General features: G+C 31.3%; 2 protein-coding genes across 3 annotated transcripts in view; one reads left to right on the top strand and one right to left on the bottom strand.

Moving 5' to 3' along the window:
• LOC143244029 (uncharacterized) overlaps window positions 1-22,390 on the bottom strand; it is a 156,838-nt gene that overhangs the window by 52,035 nt on the left and 82,413 nt on the right. The window lies entirely within an intron of this gene.
• Window positions 1,101-22,390, top strand: part of LOC143244028 (anoctamin-2-like) — a 91,840-nt gene continuing 70,550 nt past the window's right edge. Inside the window, exons 1-4 of one of the 2 annotated variants that reach the window (XM_076487988.1) lie at window positions 1,101-1,747; window positions 2,199-2,319; window positions 3,705-3,787; window positions 11,476-11,573. In XM_076487988.1, coding sequence (XP_076344103.1) covers window positions 2,229-2,319; window positions 3,705-3,787; window positions 11,476-11,573 — 272 coding nt within the window. In that variant the 5' untranslated portion in view covers window positions 1,101-1,747; window positions 2,199-2,228. The remainder of the gene's footprint in view (window positions 1,748-2,198; window positions 2,320-3,704; window positions 3,788-11,475; window positions 11,574-22,390) is intronic. The other variant, XM_076487990.1, reaches the window with a different exon arrangement.

Below are 22,390 nucleotides of genomic sequence, written 5' to 3' on the forward strand. Positions count from 1 at the left end.
AAAAGTAAGAATCTGAAATTTGCATATCTTACCTTTCTGATTTATTGATATATCATTAAATTATTAAGCCCAGTATGGTCTGATGGACAGGGTGCTTGAATCACAGTCTGAAGGTTGTGGGTTTAAATCCCTGTCACACCAAACATGCTCACCCTTTCAACTGTGAGTGCATTATAATGTAACAGTCAATCTCACTATTCTTTGGTAAAAGAGTAGCCCAAGAGTTGGTGGTGGGGATTGATAACTAGCTGTCTTCCCTTTTAGTCTAAATTAGAGACATCTAGGACAGATAGCCCTCAAATATTTAGTAGAAATAATATGAAGAAATATGTTAATTAAAAGTTACAATGTGTAGTTTTAGGGTTAACATTTAAATATCCATGTCTTAAAATAACATTTGGGTTATGGTTATTCATACTTATCACCATGATATTTAGTTTTGACCTTGCACTGACCAGCTGCTGATTTATTTTGTCATGTATATATAAAATTTCAAGATGGAACATCCACCTGGATTTTTCCATTTTATTAAGTTTTACAATTTAAATTTAGAAACTTGTATTTTTTAATGTAGTTTGACATAAGACTGTTAGTGTGTATTAGAATTTCTGTTATTTATCACATGATGTGAACGGTTAATGAATCTAATTTTATATAGCAAACTGACTAGAAGTATGTAATATTCATAAGTTAATACACAGAAAACAAGAACCTATAATGATTAGAATGTACTGATTGATCAGTTGGTTACCTTCGCTTATTAACACTTGATAATATCTCATGAGTTTTATTTCTAAAATTTAACAGTGCTGAATAATATTCATAAATATAAAAGTTAATAGTGATAAATAATATTAACACCCTTTGTGTATGGGGTCAGTCCAATGGGGAAACACCTGTTCATGTAGAGCTGTAAGTACTAATTTTTATTACAATTCTAAATTTATGACACATTCATTTATGAAATTTGTCAAGCTTTCAGTAACCATAACTGTATTGTACACAAGTTATCAATATTTCTGTTAAAATATTTCCAATAAAGATCTGTCTGAATTTTCAAAGCCTTAAACAAATCAGTCTGTAATTTGATGCTGTAACTTGAACTAAGTGTATACAAGGTGATTCGCAGCTTGTTACATAGGTTTAGCATATAGAAAGTTGTCATTTAACTGATGCAAGCTTGACGTTAGTCAGGGTAAATAATGTTAAGCTTCTATTGTAATCTGCAAGGATTTTAGAAAGGAAAAAGATTATTTTATTTTTTGTGTGTGTGTGGTTACAAGGTTAAACAAATGACCTAAGCTCGTGTAGTGTAAGGGTAGAGAAAGTCACACATATAAACTTTTACCAAAAATAACTTGATATTCAATTAGAAGATTCTACAAGCTGTGCAAATGAAATTTGGAAATTGTAATGTTAAAAACACATATATTTTTAATTTTAGCATGAAAATCACCTTGCTTTCATACCAGTCAGAATTTAAAATTGAGACAAATCATTATAAAAAAAATTTTTTATGGATGGATTTTTTGCAGTTTGTCTTTAGTTATTGTAACCTCTATATTTTGTTTGATAAGAATCATTTTATGTTTGTTTCTTTCAATTTTTTCAGGGAATATTTTGGAGTGAAGTTAGGCCTGTGCTTTGCTTTGCTTGGATTTTACACCTATATGCTGATTCCAGCTTCAGTAGTAGGGGTGTTGTGTTTTCTGTATGGGTGTCTTACCTTATCGGGTGATGCTCACAGGTATGAATAAGGGGGAGAAAAAAGATAAAATATATCAAACAGTTTATTATTTTTATAACTCATGTTTGATCATTTTCTAAATTATACCTTAGATAAACCTGTTAATTAGAGCTAGGTGATTGGTGGAATGTGATAAATGATTAATTAGACTAATTAATCAATGTTTAGCTAATTAATTATTTTCACACAAGACCTTTATAGTTGGAATAATTGCAAAGAACAATAATTGGAACTATTAATTTTGTTTGGTTGATATGTTTTGAACCATTAATTTACTTTAAAATATTTTAAACTGAAATTGTTTAAATCAATTTATCACAAAAATTATTAATCAGTTATTTTACATGGAATTATCATTGTAATTGATACTTGTATGTTATGATTGATTTGGATGTCTAGCTGTACTGTGTTTATTTTATAAACTTAAAACTGCATTTTTTTTTACCATAAGGGCATTTGTGAAGACTACAAGAACCATTTTATGTCCTTGGTGTCATGCACTTTTGCAAGAATAACCCATCTTTTTGACAATGGTGCTACTGTATTTTTTGCTGTTTTTATGTCACTCTGGGGTAAGTATTATGTAGATTTACATGTTAAAGCTGAAGAGAAATAAATAGTATTTTTTTCTTTAGACTTTATTTTAGTTTTTAACACCTCAGATTGACTTCATAATTTTAATTTCAGCACAGGCTCAGTCTGTCTCACTGACCTCGCAACGATTTTGTGCTTGTTATAGTTTTTTGCTCTAAAGCTTTTAAAATGGGTAGAATATGTTCATGAAATATTGGAAGATTAGCATTAAATCTTTCATACACAAAATATCAGGTGTTTTGTTATTTAGTTTTAAAATATTTTTCTAAGTAATGCTTTTCTTGTGCCTATTTTCTTTTTGCATGTTGACTATCCAACATGTGGAGTAATTTTGATTTTAAGATTAAAAATACTTGTATGTATTAGAAAATGTTCAAATTTCACATACAGAATTTTTATAACCTCCAGATAATTATCAAACTTGTTTTTTAAATAAAAAACTTTATATTTTGTCTGTTATTTTTACTAATGAAACACTGTATGGGTTTGATAGATTTGACCACTATAAACAATTAGGAAATTATTATAAGTTATGCTTTTTTTCATTCTAAAATAACTACAAATTATAACACACATAAAATAACTTAAATTTGATAACATTATACATTTATATACAAGGGAAGTACAAATAGTGCCCCTCCCGTAAATGTTGTTAATTTATTTGAGATCATATTTGAACATATCTCATGAAGTACATTTTACACATTTTTCTGCTATCTAATAAAGTATATAACAAATTAACAGCATTTTCAAGGGGGCCACTTTTCTTGTCCACCCCATATATGTATATTTATTATTTTTATTATATTGATCTTTCAACTGTGCTTGAATAACAGTACATAAGTTACAATGACACAGCTCATGTGTCCTCATGCTACCATATCCAGTAACATAAAACTGACCTTTACAAAGGACCTGAATTTTGGGAAAGTAACTCACTAAGAAAATCCTCATGAGATGTGTAGTAATGGATGCCCATAGCAAAAGGGTTACTTCAACATAAAACGTCTAACATTGTATATCTGCAATACTTGAAATGGCCTTAATTTCAAACGAACATAAAGCACATCAAAGTTGCTACACATCCAAGACTTCAAACCTCCATAACTGAAATCTTGCATCAAACACTTCAAACTAATTCCAAAAGCATGTTATTACTTTGAGATTTCTTAGTCTGTAATTTGGCACTTTTCAAAGAAAAAGAAAACACTTTACAAAGTTTTTTATTACTAGAACTTTGGTGGACAAAAATAGTTGAATTAATTATTATAAGTCATATCAGTTTAAAGAGTAATTTATATTATGTTGTAATTTCTGTCTTTACTGATGATAAACTTTGTCCCTTTTTTTTATATATTTTCAGGTGGAACATTTTTTGAATTGTGGAAAAGGTATTTGGCAAAAATTACCCACCACTGGGATATGACTGGTTTTGACACTTTAGAGGTAATGTGTGCTTTTACCTTAGTAATTAACTTTGTCACAATGGGCTTGTGTATTTAACATGAACTTGTAACCATGGCAGTATACCTACTGTCATTCTGAAGGTACTAATTGTGTCATCACAAACTTTGACAGTAAGCATAAAAATATTTTAATTATATGTTGTCAGAGTGTTGACTATTCTGATTGCAAAGTGATTTTTCATGTTAAAATTAAAAATATTTAATCTGAAAATTTTCAAATTTCACTTATGTAGCTCTTTAAACCTCCTTAATAAATATCAAATGTTGTTTGTTTCCAGTAAAAAGTTTATTTTATCTGTTATTTCACAAACTATAACTCTTTAAATGATCAGTCAGTTTAAACACCCTCATAACCACCATAAAAATCATGAAATAGTTGTGAATTACTTTTTTATGTTTCAAACTGTGATATGAAACTATGACAGTTTATTCTAAATAGCTAAAAACTTGTGACAACATAATCTGTTTATTCTTAATTGTATAGTTTTATTGCCTTTTGAACCACTTGTAACTATTAATCCTTCCTCCCAAGTTTTAAATCACTTGGTGAACATTCAGCAACCCTTTGAATTATGTTAAACAGTATGAAGAATTTTTAGTGTTGCTATTCTCTATTTTAGCTAATCTAACCTAATAAGTTTCTTGTTTTTACATTTTAGTTACTTTTATAATAATAAATAAAGAATATTCATGAAAACATAAAATGTACTGTTTACCAGCATCTTTTTTTGTCTTTACTGTTGACTGTCAGTGAAACTTAAGCCTACTTTTTAACACTAATGGCACTACCACACTAAATGCTCCCCTGCTAGGACAGCTGCAAGTCTATGGATTTACAATGCTAAAATCAGGGGGTTCAATTCCCCTCAGTGGGCTCAACAGATAGCCTGATGTGGCTTTGCTATAAGAAAAACACAAACACACCATATTAAATATTTTTTTATTGAACTAAATACTGCACTTAAAAACATGGAATAATAACAGTAAAAAAGCATATAATGTCCAAAATTATTTCAGTTTTTCTTTAAGAAAACGTAGGCTAATGAGTTAATTTTATCAAAATTCCATTTTCTGTTATTTTCAACTGTGTTATCCAACTTTGCTTCCAGTTAAGCAGAGAATCATGTACAGGTCAGTGATAAAAGTTTAGTATGGTGAATAAAATATGAACAACTACCACACTTGTATTTCTGATCATTTTAAAATTGTGTAAAATCAATCTAATAAACTTGAATGGTTAAAGGTCATCAGCAAAATGGAAATGTAACAAAGATATTTATAAATTAACATAAAATATTTTAAAACTTATTAAATAGATTAACTAAAAGCATTTTGTTTAGCAGCTAAAAAATGGCTGGCTTGCTTATTATTTTTACTATGATCAAAAACTTATTTTAATTATACATTGATATTTACAAAAACACCAAAACTGTGTGAAGTGTTCTTTAGAACAAAAACTTTGCAATATTCTAAAATGAAATATTTATGGAAAAGAAACCAGTTTTGAGACCAATGAAGTTTAGAAACAGGTTCAATAGGTAATGAAAACTTTATTTAACACGGTAACAGTGTTTGAACAAAGTTTGGTCTTCAGTGGGTATAAGTAATTTATCTACATCCAGGAATATGTGTGTATGTGTACAATATTATTAAAAATTATTAATTTAGAAAGGGGTATAGGGATCATTAAAGAAGTTAAATCAAAATATAAAAATTGTATTTTCAAGCTGACAGCTGGGGACTGTTAAAAAAGTAAACAAACTATTTTGTCCCCACTAAAATTGATAAGTACTGTAGACATGGAGTTAAAAGAGGGATTTATAGTTTGAGAAAATAATAGACAATACTTCCAGCTGTATTTATTTACTTTTTTAGAGTCTTTAGCTGTAGGCTGGACAATACAGTCTCTGTATTTTGATCTAGGTTGTTTCTTTACTTTTCTGACAGTCCCTGTTCTCCCTTTTTAAATGTATGAGTTTTAATTATATTGTTGCTTAAGTTGTTTTTTTTTATATTCATTTATGGAGAATACATTCTAAACTTCACAAGTGCATGTGAATTCAGTTGAATGTTACATATTTTTTTAACAGTTTACTATTGCATTTATGTTGCATTTATCCACCACATATTAAAAATAAATAACAAATGTGCAAGAGAGAATAAACATAATTACTGGTATACACCTGTAACAAAGAAAATGTAAAGTTGTTCTCAAAGAACCATTGTGAAGGCAAAGATTGTATGATCACAAATTTAATGACTAACTTCCATCAGCTTGTACTATTATGTAACAAAAGATGAACAGCAACAAAGGAATCTCATCAGAATGGAATGTTTCTTTTAATATAATACAACAAAGGTTAATGTAACATAAACAGACACAGTAACATGCTTACTTTGATAGGTTTACATAACAAATATGTTTGTTCTTGAACATTCTGCTGTGTATAAGTGTTTGTTAGAATGAGGAAGCACAAATAATGCATTCAATGGCACACTTTGCTAAGTTGCTAATTATCAACAACATTTACTGCCACTACCTATTTAAAATTGCAATAGTTATATAAAAGTGATATATGCAGTGGTAATAAATACTGAATATGCAGTTGTGACTTCTGCTAAGTATAAAAGACAGTAGAAAGAATCATTTATATCGTATTGAATGGGGACATCTGTTATGGTAATCATCCAGTGTCAAAACCTGTTGAAATATTGTCAGGAAAATAAACTTGAGTAATGAGGAACAACAGTGGCTTGAATAACAACATTCAACATCAGAAGAGATCCAAAAGAGAGAGGAGTGGTAAGAGATCCAAAAAAAGCAAATTTTAGAGATATTTGTTGATCATTTAATCAGCCATATTTTAACCAGTTTACATGGTATCTGGTACAAAAATATTTTTGTACAAGTTCCACATATTAACAAACAAAAATGGTAAAATTGCCCATTTTTAGTAATTATAAAATGGGTTAAGATGCCACAAAAAATCATAACTTTAGAGTTGTTTGATCAGTTGCAGGTTTCATGGTTTTTGTTTTATCATATCCCACAAAACAGTTTGCTGCCCACAAAATCTAGCTAAAGGCTTAGTGAACCACTTTGTAAAAGGAGAAACAACCTCCAACTGTGTTTTAAGAAATCTGGACTTTAACTGCCAGATTCCAGTTATAGAGTGCTACAGCAAAGTGTGTTGTTTTTAAGTTCCCCAAAAATGTATTTTAAATTTATTTAAAAACTGTCTAAAAAGACTATTACTTAACTAAAATTGTAAATTGAAACATAACTTCTCAAACAGTGGAATAAAGTGAATGTGTAATCTGAAGAAAGATACAAACATTAAAATTTTGAAAGCTGATAAAGGCAACATTAGTGTAATTATGAACAACAGAGAATGCATTGACTTTTTTTCCCTTTTTTTGTTTATTACATGTATATTCTCTGTTACAGTAGCTCTTGATGCAGTGATTCTTTATAGACTTAAGATATTATGTTTTTATTCTTTAGGTTACAGTAGCTTTTGTTGCTGTGGTTAGTGTGATTTCTTACAGAATATCCATTCAAACTGTACTATACTTCACTTTGAGTGGCAATCAGACACTTACCAGCATGGTAGCTCTCACTACCTTAGTCACAACTGCACTTTTGAACCTTGTATGCATAATGATTTTTAACCTGGTAGGTCACTTAAATAAGAAAAGTAAGGGATATGAAATTCACCTATTTCTAGTTGTGTAAAGTGTACTTTTTATGGCTTTATTCAAGATGATATGGATCAAATATCTGTTTATAGTGATATGTAAGCATATTAGTTTTATTATTTTTCACTTTGATTTATTAATGACTAAAAGGAAATGTTACATATAATTACTTGTAATTTTTTTAAGGTTGTGTCTTGTTTTCTCTTCAGCTATAAATAATGTAATGCTTTTTTTGTATTTGTATTTTCAAGATTGGAATTAATAGAGCTTGGAATTTTTTCATGAATGCACCAAAATAATCATAAGAAAATATTTATACTTTGCATGCCAGAGAAGTTATTAAAATAATGACAAAACCTCAGTATTTAAGTATAGATGCAAGTAGCACTACCATATGTTTATTTTGTAAGATCTTCAGTTGTACTTTTCAATTTTGGACCGGCATGGCCAGGTGGTTAAGTACTTGACTTCATATAGCTTTGTACAAAATTCAAAACAAACCAAACCAAATAACTTTTCAATTTTTTTATAAACACATCTGTCAGCTTTGAATGGTTAAGTACTTGACACGGGAATTACTGTATATTAATTATTACTGTGTATTTACCTATTGGCTGGGCATGTATGTAAATTTGCCTTAGAAAAACTTGATTAAAACACCAAACATTACAAGCCAGAGTAAAAAATTTGAAAGAAAGTGAACATTGAACCAGAGATAAAATTACCATATTCATATCACACTGATGTCTAACACATTTTGGTATTGTTTCCTTATTTGTATGATAGGGCTGGGTGGGCCTAGTAGTCAATGTGCTAGATTCTGAACCTGAGGGTTTATGGTTCTCATCCTGTTGCAGCAAAAATACCCTTCACACCTTGGGATTATGGGAATGTTGTAAAAGTGATTGTGAAATCCTGCTATTTTATTAGAGTAACCCAAGAATTGGAAATAGGTGCCATTTAATAGTCTTATCTGTTTAAAGTTAGGGATGGCTAATGTAGATGTTCTTTGTGAAACAACTGACTAACCATTAACCTTTTCTAGATAAATATAAGAGTTGCCACCTACCTTACTGAATTAGGTAAGTTTTACCTGTTTCTAATTTTGGCAATTCCAAATGGACATAGGTTATTTTGTATGTTTGTATATGATTTAGAATAACAAAATGTAACCAGAATCTGCTGTAAAAGTTCTTATCCGTATTTATTTTAGTGCCAGATAAATACAGTTACAGTCATACAAAGTTTATCAGAATAATTTATACATCTTGAAAAAACGTACATTTTATTGGTGAATGGATCCAAATCATGCACACTTTTCAAAATAGAACTTATTTCTTTAAAAAAAATTAATTTATGCCACATTATGCATGTCATCTAAATTTTTAATTGACTTTACTGTTTGTACAGAATGTAATAAAATAACATTAGGAAGTAATTATATATAATTATATTGAACATCACTAACAGCAGATGGCGACACTTTCTTATCACTTTGCCAGTCTTAGTTTTATTATTGATCAAGAGTGAGTGTTTTGTTAAATAAACTAGTGGATCAGTGTGAAACACAGTAAAGTATATATAGTTGTAATACCATATAGTCTTGTGATCAAAGTAGTGAAAACTGTTCACATTGCTAACAAATATATACAGAAATACATGAAAAATTGTACAGTACTTAAATAAATATACTTATGATAGTTTTAAGGTTAGATGGTTATTTGTAACTTTTAATTTGGTATTATGTATTTGATTTAGTGACAGTTCATGGTGAAGAAGATTAAATATCATACACAGTGTACAGGGATACTAAAAGGAAAACTTGTAAATATGCATTTCAGAGGCTCTAAAGGCAGTGCAAGCACAATATGCAAACTGTACTGTGGATATAGTATTTATAGTCTTTACATAAACATTAACATGTTAATATGTAACTCAGATTGCCATCCTCAATTTTACCATCCTTTTTTGATTAGAAATACTTTCCCAGTGTATTTGATATTTAGCATACAACATGTACATTCTACTAACAACTTGCAACATCTTGTGTAGATATACATAATAAATTCAGAAATATAGTCAACATTTCATCTTTAATATGGCATTGGCCCTATAAATCGACCTCGTGCACTTTGTTAAGGATATATGTGTTTTAACATAATTTTTTACAACTTCAAGACTTGTGTATGAAGACTACTAATAAAATAAATTTTAAAATAAAAATATGATATAAAATCATGTTAAAATTAATAATATGACCTCTTATTAATGCAGCCAGTTTTTGTAGAGATATTACATAAATCAACTTCAGTACTGCATGTTATATATTTTAAAATTGTCAAAGAGAACCAAAAATGTGTACAAAACCTACCATAAAAAGATATTTCCATTGAAAAATTTCAATGTGAAGTTCTTTATTTCTATTGCAATATGGAGTGAAGTTAACCATTTTGATTTAAGGATTAAGTTGTGTTTCCTTATGATTTGGCTTGAGCAGTAGTTAGTGTTTGCTAATTTCATGGAAACTAGTGTATCTAGACCATAAACATCTTGAAGAACAGTCATCGGTATTCTATTCATTGGTAAAAGAGTAGCCCAAAAGTTGGCAGTGTGTGGTGATGACTAGCTGCCTTCCCTCTAGTCTTACACTGCTAAATTAGGTACAGTTAGTGCAGATAGCCCTCGTGTAGCTATGCACGAAATTCAAAAGAAAAAACAAACAAAAACTACTACTGATAATAATATTTTTAAAAATGTTCATGAGTAACTTGTGCATAATGAAATTCAAAAGCATAACAAGAGCTGCATATTTGTCACATGATTTACAACTTATTAAGGCATGAATAGTAATTAGTCAGGGGTTATAAAGGCAATAGAACAATAACACTTAACAATGTATATACATACACACACTATTATGAGCATAAAACTATTTAGTATGAACATAAGTAGTTTAATATCACAATTTGAAGTCATTCCAGAAAGAAGGAAAGGGCATTTCTGAAATGGTACTTGCCTCTCAAAAGTTTAGCTATTCTTGCTCAATGCTGCCCTCTATATGCAACCGTTTTCTTTATGCATGCCAAAAGCCTTGAACTTCCCCGTTGTTGGAATTAGTATTTTCCAACATATGTCACCTGCAAATCACCATGCATCATCTTTTAACTAACAATAGCATAACATGCTCTCGTGACACACGTGACTTCTCTAGCCAACTTTCAATTCAAGTTTAAATGTGCTTTTTTTAATTTACTAATTGCTGAGTGCTTGGCTTTGTTTTCCTCAAGAAGTGGCTCATTCTAAACTTTGTTTGATTTATTCAACAATATTCTTTTTTCATATTTATCATTTAATTCACATTGCTTTATTTCTGCACTGAAGTTTTTGAAACTCTTCCATTAAATTTCCTGCTTCAATTATAACAAGGCTTTAGGTTTTAGATATTACACACAAAAAAAGTTTGAAATTTTTGAGACTAAGAAAAATATTTTTAATCTTAACTTGGAAATCAACACTCAGACTAGTATACAGAAATTCTCTATATATATATATATATAATATGCAGAGATAAACTTTTAGTAAAAATGCTTTATTAAAAAATATAATCTTTGGTGTACAAAAAACTTTTAATGTTTACTTAAAGCCTGCCAAATGATGTGAATACATTGTAATACTATAACAAGCACAAAATAATTATTAGGCCAGTTCCTGGGATTGAGCCTCTAGTGAGAAAGTTAAACTATGAAGAATCAGTCTGCACATTTTCTCATGTTAGTCATACACATTCTTTAAATTTTTAGATTTGAAACATCATTTTTTTAGACCATTTGTTCCTGGACAAGTTATAAGTGTTCTAGCTTGCTTTCTTATATCTTATTATACTTTTCAGTCTTATGTCCTTTCTGAGATATTTTTTAAAGTTGTATTGCTGCAGTAATTTTGAAACTGTTTTTCTACATTTCCTTTTAGTGTGGAGCCGGAGGGTGTTTGTTGGAACTCTCTTTACAGTTAGCTATAATTATGGTAGGGAAGCAGTCCGTTAATGCCGTTTTGGAAATGGGTGTTCCGTAAGTTTTTTATTTAAAATAGATATTTATTGTAATAATTTCATGTAAGGACATTTTCTATGACAGTTGGCTTGTTTTGAGACTTAAGAACTGTGTTTTCTTCAGAAAGTGATTTTGATGTGTTCAAGAATCGTAGGTTATTAATGTTCAGTCAAACATGTAGTAAGTCAGATTGTATGTCAAATTAAACTATTTATACATTTATGTCAGAAACAAGAACTGTTTATATTTTAAAACTGGGTAAAAATATTTTTGTATTTATCTAGATGGCTGTTACGGGTTTACAAGAAGTGATCAGTGCATAAAAAGGGTGAGTGTGTTCATGAAAACCATGCACCCACTCAGTGGGAGAGTGACTACAACTTAATAAACCAAGAACAAACAGGTCTTTTTGGTGAATATCTTGAAATGGGTAAGTTTAAGTTTAACTAAAATAATAATGTGAAAATAATTACAATAACAGATATGAATGTTCTGCATAAAAACTTGAACAGGTTAAAATGGTACTTTTTCCACATCTGTGAAAAATGTTATTTTACATCTTTAACAATGACTTCCTAGTTTGTATGTCATTCAAGAGTCTTAAAATCAAGTTATTCTAATTCCAGTTAACTGAGTAACTGGCTACTATGAAAATGAGTGATATATTATTTTAAGATGCTCCAATGTAATTCAAAATATTTTTAAATATTTAATGTATAATTAACAGTAATGATTAAAATGTATGGTTTGATGATAATGTATATGAAAACATACATATGTTGGAGCAGCATCTAGAAAGTTTTTGGTGTAGAAATGGATATGAACTGTGTTCACTACTAAGCCTGAAGGGTTATAATGCTAAGATTAAGGGTTTGATTCCTGTTGTGGTTATGGGTCATATTCCACATTGTACAACTTTGCATTTAACAACAAAAATTATTTTAGTTTTATGGGTTTCAGCCTTTTTCAACACCTTGGTGTGGATTCCTGTACATGGTGAGGGGACCTCCCAGGGAAGGTTCTGTTCTTTCAGTTTACGTCCTCTGGGATATAAACATTCACGCACATGTTTGCTGTGCATGGCAACCTGTGAAGGGGAGGAGAGGATCCTGGTGTTTGTGGGGTCCAACCCTAACACACCACTTTGGCCTTGAATTCCTGCAGATGGGTGGCCTTGGGGTGGTCCATCTTGGGTCAGTTGACTGGTTCACTCAGGCTAGAATCAACCAAGAACCAGTGTTGGATGTTCTCAGCAGGTGTTTTAGACATTATATCTGCTGGTGTTTGGGTATAGTGCTCATGAAATCCTGGCATTGTTTGACATTGTAGTGCATCTTCTCATAGGGCTGCATGGTGGGTGGGGTCAGTGGGCACTGAAATTTCCCTCTTTATTATGGATACTCCAATTCAAAATCTTAATAAAATAGTGAAAAAACAGTCTATAGGTAAATGACCACATCTTGAAGATTCTGAGCAGCAATCCTCACCATCTGTACCACCTGCTGTACCTCATTTTCTTATATTGCACTCACTTTCAGACAAACATTCAGACAAATATCTCCCTTTTTCATTCAGAAGGGACTAGGAGGACTTGCTGGCTCTCCAAAGTCAGTAAAGAAGTTTCAATCTGGTGACATATTGGTGGAAACATCCACATATATACACATAAATAAAAATGACCACACTGATACAATGGAACTGTCGAGGTTTACATTCTAATCTGGATGGCATCAAATACTGATTGCTTCTTACCATCCTGTTTGTCTCTCCTTACAGGAAACATTTCTGAAACCTACCAATACAGTCATCTTTTGGCAGTTTTCTTTATACAGAAACAACAGGCTGTGTGATGGACGAGTACATGGAGGGGTGGCACTATTGGTTGATCAACATGGGCCCACCCTCTCTTTCCCACTCGACACACTCTTGGACGCTGTAGCCATTCATGTTTTCATGGGTCATACCATCTCTCTTTGTTCTCTCTACCTGTTGCCTGAAGAGACATATGATCAATCAGACCTTGATGCTCTCTCCCTGTTTCATCCTGGGCAACTTTAATGGACATCATCCCCTCTTGGGAAGTGCTGTTATTGATACGAGGGGTTGTTCTGTAGAGCGTGTGCTCTCTGATCATAACCTTTCTGTTTTCAATACTGGTTCTTCTACTTATTTCCATGTACCTAGTCAATCCTTTACTGCTATTGATCTCTCAGTTTGCTCCCCTTCATTATTTTCCCATTTTTCATGGAAGGTTGACAACAATCCATGAGGCAGTGTTCATTTTCCTATAATCTTGAGGGTGTACTGGCCATGGTCAATGCTGCCCGACCCACGTGCCCCGGTGGAAGCTGGATCAGGCAAACTGACCCTCTTTCCCTGCTCTCACAGAACTTGTTCCTGCCATTGTCTGTGATCCATCAGTAGATGACTGTGTGGCAGCAGTAACTGACTGTATTATACAAGCAGTTGCTCAATGTATTCCTAAAACCTCGACACGTTTTCCACTATATCCTTGTCCATGGTGGAGCCCTGCCTGCTACATGGCATGTAAGGCTCAAAAACGGGCCTGGGATACTTTCCGTAGATATCTTACACTCTTGAACCACATCACTTTCTAGCAGCCCCGCTCACATGCTCGATGGCTGGCTAAGACGTCAAAACCAGAAGGAATCTTGGATTAAATTCACAACCAGCATATCTTCTACAACCAGTTCCAAAGTTATATGGGACAAGATTCAAAAGTTCAGTGGGCAACATAACTCTATTCCCCTCTCAATTTTGCTCTCTGATGGCCAAGAAGTAGCTGATACCTAGAGCATTGCCGAGACTCTAGGTAAAAGCTTTTGCTGTGTGTCAAGCATTTCTGCTGCTGCTTCCACCTTCTTATCCATCAAGACTTGGGCAGAGCAATCACCTCTTTCCGTTCGAGCTGATTGTCTCTGTGACGTATAATCGTCCCTTTACACTGGTGGAACTCACCTGGCCCTTCATTGGTCTGGCAGTAGATCAGTTGGACCTGACGATATACACTATGACATGCTTCGCCATCTCTCTCTCCTGCTTCTCTTGCTATTCTTCAGATCATTTTTAACTGGATCTGGCAGGAGAATATTTTTCCTGATGCCTGGCACCAGGCTATTGTCCTACCTTTCTCCAAGCTTGGGGAGGATCAGGGCTGAGTTATGAGTGTCACACTATTCATTATAAAAATTAATGCCATCACTGAACAAATCTCTCTCACTGTTGTAAATGGGCTCTACTTTGAAAACTTTCACATCTCATGTCAGTTGTCGGACATGAGGTATATTGAGCAGCAGCTACAGACTGCCCTCAGTTGTTTACTGAAAGGGATCACAGCAAATGGCTTTTTTTTCTCTCTCTCTCTAAAACCGTTTGCATGCACTTTTGCTGCCAGCAGGGTATTCACCCTGATCCTGAACTCTGTATTGGTGAAGTTGTGCTACCTGTGGTCCCTGAGACTTTCTTGGAGCTTATCTTTGATCATAAGCTGACCTTTATACCACATATCAAGCAGCTACGGGTCAAATGTACAAGAGCACTGAACACCCTCCATGTCCTCTCTTCCACCACTTGGGGAGCAGATCGACGTTCTATGCTAAAGATATATTGTGCTCTTATTCGATCAAAACTCGACCATGGATCACTGGTCTATGGTTCTGCCAGACCATCAGTCTTAAAGATGCTAGATATTGATCTACTCTTTGGTAATTTTTCATTATATGGGTAGATGAGTGCATGTGAATTTTTTCAAGGCATTCTGTGGGGGGTCACCTGCAGCCCCCTGTATGATTTGACATGGAATGACCCCATTTACAACTTGAATTACAGTAGTTTTACTCTTGATGTTGTAAACGAGATGTAGACATTGGTTTTATGCTATTTATGTTGGTTTTTTTAACTTTGTTTTGTTTTACCTTAATTTCCTTTTATTAATTTACTTTTAACTTTTTAACGGATGTTTACCGCAGATAGCCTAGCTGCTTTGTGCCATAAAAACTAAATCAACCAACCAACGGTTTTTCAGAACAGTATAATGTATAGAGGAAACATTTATTAAATACTTGTGAAACTGTTACACCATGTGAATGATTAGTATTATTTGGAACAGCGGTTTTAAAGGACCTTGTCTGTATTTGTTTGTCCTTTAAATGAAACACTATTAATATGATACTTGATTTTGATGTTAATGTTTCTGTGTTGACTTTTATGTCAAACTAGAAATTAAATCTATTATTCAACCACCTCCAGACCTGAATCAACTTTGTTAGGTAAGATTTTCTCTATTAAAAAGTTTGATACTTCCAGGAGTCACCATATGTATAGTTATTGTAGTCCATTAATTACAGTAACTTTACCCTATATTTAACTGTCAAGTTCCATTAATCATAATAAACTTCCTAATACATTAAATGTACTGTTTAGTTAGTAAATGTTTCTGTAATATATTTTCCTTCTCCTCTGTTGCAGTTTGGATTTGTCATAATTTTTGTTGCTGCATTTCCTCTGGCACCATTGTTTGCTTTACTGAACAACGTGATAGAAATCAGGCTTCATGCTAGGAAATTTATTACTTTTTTCCAATGACTTGTAGCACAAAGTGTTAAAAACATCGGTGAGTGCACTGTGTGGAGAATACAGTAAGCTTTTTATTCTGTTTAGAAGAAATTGACAATCACAATCTGAATCTTTTAAAATATAGACAATAATGTAGTGATACAGAACTTCTTTATGACAAACAAACACTCTTTCATTAACTGAGTGAGGATTGATATTAGTAAATAATAACAATCACTTTGACAGTCGTGTGAACCATTCACTTGTAAGAAATATTTGGATTCTAGACTTCAGGTATTTTCATTGTCATTATGATATTCAAATTACCCAGAGAGTTAATTGATGTAATATCCATACTTTGAAGTTTGTTTTATTTCAAACATTGATTTTTTTACACTAAATATACACAGAAGAGTTATTAGAGTTAATTAATAACTTCTGGTTAGTCTTTAGTGATAAGTCTTAATTCATAACTTAGCTGAGATATATTTGTATATAATCCATCCATTTTATACACAAATATAATGTTAATGAAAGAGAATTGTTCTGTAAGCAAAAAAATAATAAAAAGATTTCGATAGTAAACTTATTGAAATATATTCCAGTTACCCTAATAGGTTTATTTTATTTTGGTAGGAATACAGAATTCTTGATTCTGTTGGAAAGATTTCTGTTATCACAAATGCAAGTACAGAGAATTGAGCAATGTTTTTATTTGTTTGTTCTTAACACTAACTGTTAGTAATACAAATGGCCTAGCGCATTAAGGCATGCGCTTCGTAATGTGAGGGTCGCTGGTTCGTGCCCGAGTCGCGCTAAACATGCTCGCCCTCCCAGCCGTGGGGGCGTTATAATGTGACGGTCAATCCCACTATTCGTTGGTAAAAGAGTAGCCCAAGAGTTGGCGGTGGGTGGTGATGACTAGCTGCCTTCCCTCTAGTCTTACACTGCTAAATTAGGGATGGCTAGCACAGATAGCCCTCGAGTAGCTTTGTGCGAAATTCCAAAACAAACAAACAAATAGTAATACAACGTACATTGATTACAGTGATAAAGGAATTCTTCATACACATGTATGATTTTAGAGTTAGATACCCTAAGAATCACTACAAGTGAAATAAATTCTTTGTATTTCCTTTTAAATCTTATCTAAATTTTAAAATTATTTTAAGACATGTTTGAGGTTTAAGGTGATATTAAATTATTGTAATTATTGTTAAAAGTATAGGTCAGTTCCAAAACTGCTACTTAATATGATTTGTTTTAGAATTTCTGTGCACTTGTATTTTTTCTGCAATTATTTCCTAAAGTACCTTTAGTGGGTTTATAAAATACATTCATGTGTTTTCTGTTTATGAGTCAGTTTACAGGTTTACACCTACTGACCATCCGTTGTTATTCATTAAAGACCATATTTTGTGCATTAAAGAATTGTCATGGTATTGATCCATCATATTTTTGGTATAATATGAAGACTTAATTGTTACTATCATAAAGAAACAACAGTTTATAATGCATTACATATTAATGTCAAAAGAAACAATATATCACTTTTAACCTTTCTGATCACTTGAAGTACAGTGTCACCATATTATTACTCCATTTTGGAATTATATTGTATAATAATTCTATATAGTAGATTGATGTTCATTTAATTTAAAAAAGTAATGATGTATTATTTAAGACATAAATGCTATTATTTTCTGTTCTATCAAACATGGTTAGTGATTCAATAGACATTTAACACAGCTAATTTTATTATTATCTACAATGTCAAATCTTGTTAACCGTGTACTATGACATTTACATATGTGAATATTGTTTTCTACATTGTCAAATTTAGTTAATGATGTGAAACACTTAATAAGGTTTGTTCCTACACTATCAAACTAATTAATGTTACAGTATGGTATTTACTGAACTATCAATTCTATATTCTTACTTTTCAGGCATTGATCATCGCCTTTACTTCTAGTTTTATTGACCAAATATTCTATTCAGTTTTTATTTCATCAGATGGATCACTGAATGGATTTCTGAATTTTACACTGTCAGATTACAATGTCAGTGACTTTTCTGTTGATATGAATATAGTTTCTGAAATCAACACCAGTGTTGAATACTGCAAGTAAGTGTTAATTTTGTTTTATTATTTCAAAGTAAGAATCAATGTGGTGTCTCTTTAATCCTATTGACATGGGATACCAGTGTGGTGTCTCTTTAACCCTACGACATGGGACATCCATGTGGTGTCTCTTTAATCCTACTGACATGGGATATCAAAGTGAACAAGTCACAACCATTTTACATAGATTCAAACATTAACCTTACTGACAGAGGATATCAAAGTGAACAAGTTACAACCATTTTACATAGATTTAAATTTTAACCCAACTGATGTGGTGAATCAAATTGCACAAATCACAACCATTTTATTGAGTTAATTTGAAACTTATCATCCATGGAAGTATGTTTTTCCATCACTGCAACAACATTTTGATCACAATGAACCAGATGTGACATGATACATTTGGCATGTGTATGTGGGTGGAAATGATGCCTAGCATGCACAGATATGTGAAAATATAATGCTGGAGATGATGTCTAGCATGTATTGATATATGGGTGGAGACAATAAAGGGTTAATTAAACTACTTAATATCAATATATATTATTAAACTTGGTATGAAAAGATACTTTATCACATGAGGTTTAATTTTTAACTTAAAAAATGAGTATTTAAACAGGATCTCAGTCTGTATTTCTCTGCACAATCTGGTGATACTTTGACTTTTCATTTATAGGTATTTTTTTCTCTTCTCTTGTGAGGGTTTTAGATTGTTCAACCACTTAAAAACATATATAGTAGATACTGACAACCCAGAATATAAGATTTCAAACCAAATGACAAACCCTTCCATTATCCTCTGTTTTTCGAGAAATCTGTGTAATTCTCTTTTATATTGCTATTGAACAATTGGTTGTATTTATATAACCAATAAAAAGAGTGTATTCTATACTAAATAAATCAATTTTTTGTTTTGGCAGTCAAAGCCAATACTTCATGGAGCTAGCTTGAGGGTTTAGACTAAAAATGTTGCTTTAAGCAGTAATTAATTAATTTTTTTTAATATATAAACCTAATGGTATGTTAGTTACAAATTACAGTAGTTTTACAATTCTATTCAAGTGTGTTATTTAATACTTTTTAATGTAACATCATTATTCATAGTACTAAACAAAAATTTTATCCTTCTATTAAAAAAATTGAGAGATTTCATAACATTCACCACTGGTTCCATTTTTTATTATAAAAGAAGTAACATTTGTACAAAACTTTAATGTATTTTTCTTCAAGGAAAATGGAAGGATTACTTCTAGATTCTGTTTTGTGTGGAGTAAAAAAGTTATACATCTTCAAGAGAGAGAACTTTAACTTTATCAACATTTGAAACAACTATAACTACTCTTTTAATGACTGTATTTCAGGATTGATACACAAATATTATTTAAATAAAACACAAATAGAACTTGAAGACAAAACACTTAGATGATGTTATTACTTTTGTGCTGGTACAAATCTATTAAAATTTCCCAGACATCGGAGCCACAAAATTCCAGCAAAATTTCCTCACCCAATTGGATTTCAAAAGAACATTGTTTTGGAAGGAAACTATAGAATTATTTTCTAACAATTAAATATAGCTAACAAACCTGCATATTGCTGTTCATATAAGAGCACAAAATGTACTTAGGTATTTACATTAGCAAGCTAACTTTTCATGTACTACGTAGTTTTTTAAAAAACTTAACTGAGTACGGATAATTTTAAGGTAAAGTTGAAATTTTATAAAATGCAAAACATCCACTATAAGTTGTTTACAATACTGACTTTTATTTCAAGGTCATTTTATTTCATGATTTCTTCATTCAGGTACCAAGACTATAGAAACCCCCAACATTAAACAACAAGTATGAATACAAGTCGATTTATTGGCATCTTGTTGCAGCTCGTTTGGCTTTCATTGTTATTTTTGAGGTTGGAAATAATTTGTTTTCAAATTACAGATCTTAATTTTGATTGAACTTAATTACAGTTAGAGTTTATTTTAGTTTATATTAAAAAGAATCAATTTACAGTAGCTTTTACTTTAGGATATAAAATACAACCTACTTTCTTCATAAGATAGAATATTTTTAAATGCTAATTGTAGAACTAACCTTTGACTTTCAAAAATTTGTTTTAAAAAATGTATTATATATATGTATTATCCTAAGAGACTTTATTTAACCAAAGTTTTCAAAACAAATATAATATGTATATAGCTTTTATTAAATTACCTTTTATTTGTGATTTAAATTTTTTGAGAAAGCTAAACGTATGTTTTGGTGTACACAAACCCACAGAACCAGTTGAGAAATACTGTATTAAATTAACTTCAGGGAGTTGGAAACTTTTTAACATTTACTGCAACTGAAAATGTATAAACATGTTAACTATGTTTAGTTGTTTTTAATGAAACAACATAAAACAGCTGTAATAGGTAATACATTTTAATACAGCCAGGACAACCCTAGAATTGTTTTAAAATCTTCAGTAGCATTTGAAAAGTTATCCTTCACAGAATGAATTAATTAATAATTATTGTTATAAACCTATCATTTTTATTACACAATTCTATAAGTGTTAGATTTTTTGTGGTTTCTGTTCATCCAGTATAATGGTTTTCTAACTGTGTAGCACTGATACTGTTCTGAATGACTGTACGTGCTCATTAGTAATTTAAGAAAAATTCATGATTCTTAATTCGTTGGTTGATCCCTGACATTCCAAAGTCTCTGAAACTTCGGATCAGACATGAAAATCACATTAGCATGAATATGATTATTGAAGATGAAGTAATAAAAGCAAAGTATCTTGGTATTATTGGAAGCAGAGAAACATCACGATTTTATAACATTGATGTCGAGAAAATCCACTTGTAGAGATAAAATATATATGTAAAACGGCTCGTTTGGGTTGAGAAAATATTTTACGTAGAGGAGCATAATTGCCACGACTTCTATATTGGAGAAACAAGTAGAAAAATGGAAACCAGGTTCAAAGAACATAAAAAGTCACTTTCACATGTTTTTGAACACCACAAGTCTAATAAACACAATATAACCACAGAAAACACTGAAATACTAAATAAAGAAACAAACATAAACAAATGCAAAATTAAAGAAGCCTTACTTATACAACAACTTAAACCCAAAATAAACCAATACAAAGGCCTTTATACCTATATTAAAAATAATATAAAATTATATATTTAAACATCTAACACCATCCTCTGCATTCTGACACTCAGTTACACAACCCCTTTCAAACATGTGGTCAGTTACCTCTTTCTTTCTTTGTGAGCCTGATATGACCTAAGAAGGTCGAAACGTTGTTCGGTCTTCTACGTAAAATATTTTCTCAATCCAAACGAGCCATTTTTACATATATATTTTGTACCATTGTTTCCTGGATTGGTAGTATTTCAAAATGCAGTGAAGAAACACAGCACGTACGATGAGCTGGTATTAAAGCCAGTTTTTTGTGTTTCACTTTCAGACTTTGAACTTTATATTGTGGGTATTTTGAAATTTATGTAGGTGTTGATGCTGATAGACAAGTTTTTCAAATTTCAACAAACTATTTTAGAGTTACATAGTTTTATCAAAAAAACTTGTATATGTACTTTACCCACACTTAAACATGGTCCTTTTAAAATGGTTCTAGTCTATATAAACTTAAAGCTTTAAATATTTCCAAAGTAGTACTTTATTCCTAGTTAAAAGATTTACTATATGATATCTCTGACCAAAAATACAAAAGGTCTATAACATACATTATTCATCATATTACCTTCAAACAAGTTATTATTGGCCTGTGTACAATTTGAACAAGGCAGAATTTATTTCTGTTTAAGATGTAGGTGAACAGGTTGATAATAACACCTAATCAAATATATATGGTCAATGAAGTCCAAATTAAACCCAACAGGGAAAACAGTTTCCCAACATTTATGTGCCACAAGAACAAGTACATTTTAAACTTTGCCAAAGTCAATATTATTTAGAAAATTTCTTCTTTCACTTAACATTTGATATATTACAACACCAAAGGCCAAACCTTGTTAAATCTTATACTAAAACAAATTATTTGTTTCTGATTATACACTTAATGTTTACACCATCTTGGTGACAGCAGTTTTAAACCATCTTGTATT

This window comes from Tachypleus tridentatus, chromosome 2, assembly GCF_004210375.1.
Source record: "Tachypleus tridentatus isolate NWPU-2018 chromosome 2, ASM421037v1, whole genome shotgun sequence".
Lineage (NCBI taxonomy): Eukaryota > Metazoa > Arthropoda > Merostomata > Xiphosura > Limulidae > Tachypleus > Tachypleus tridentatus.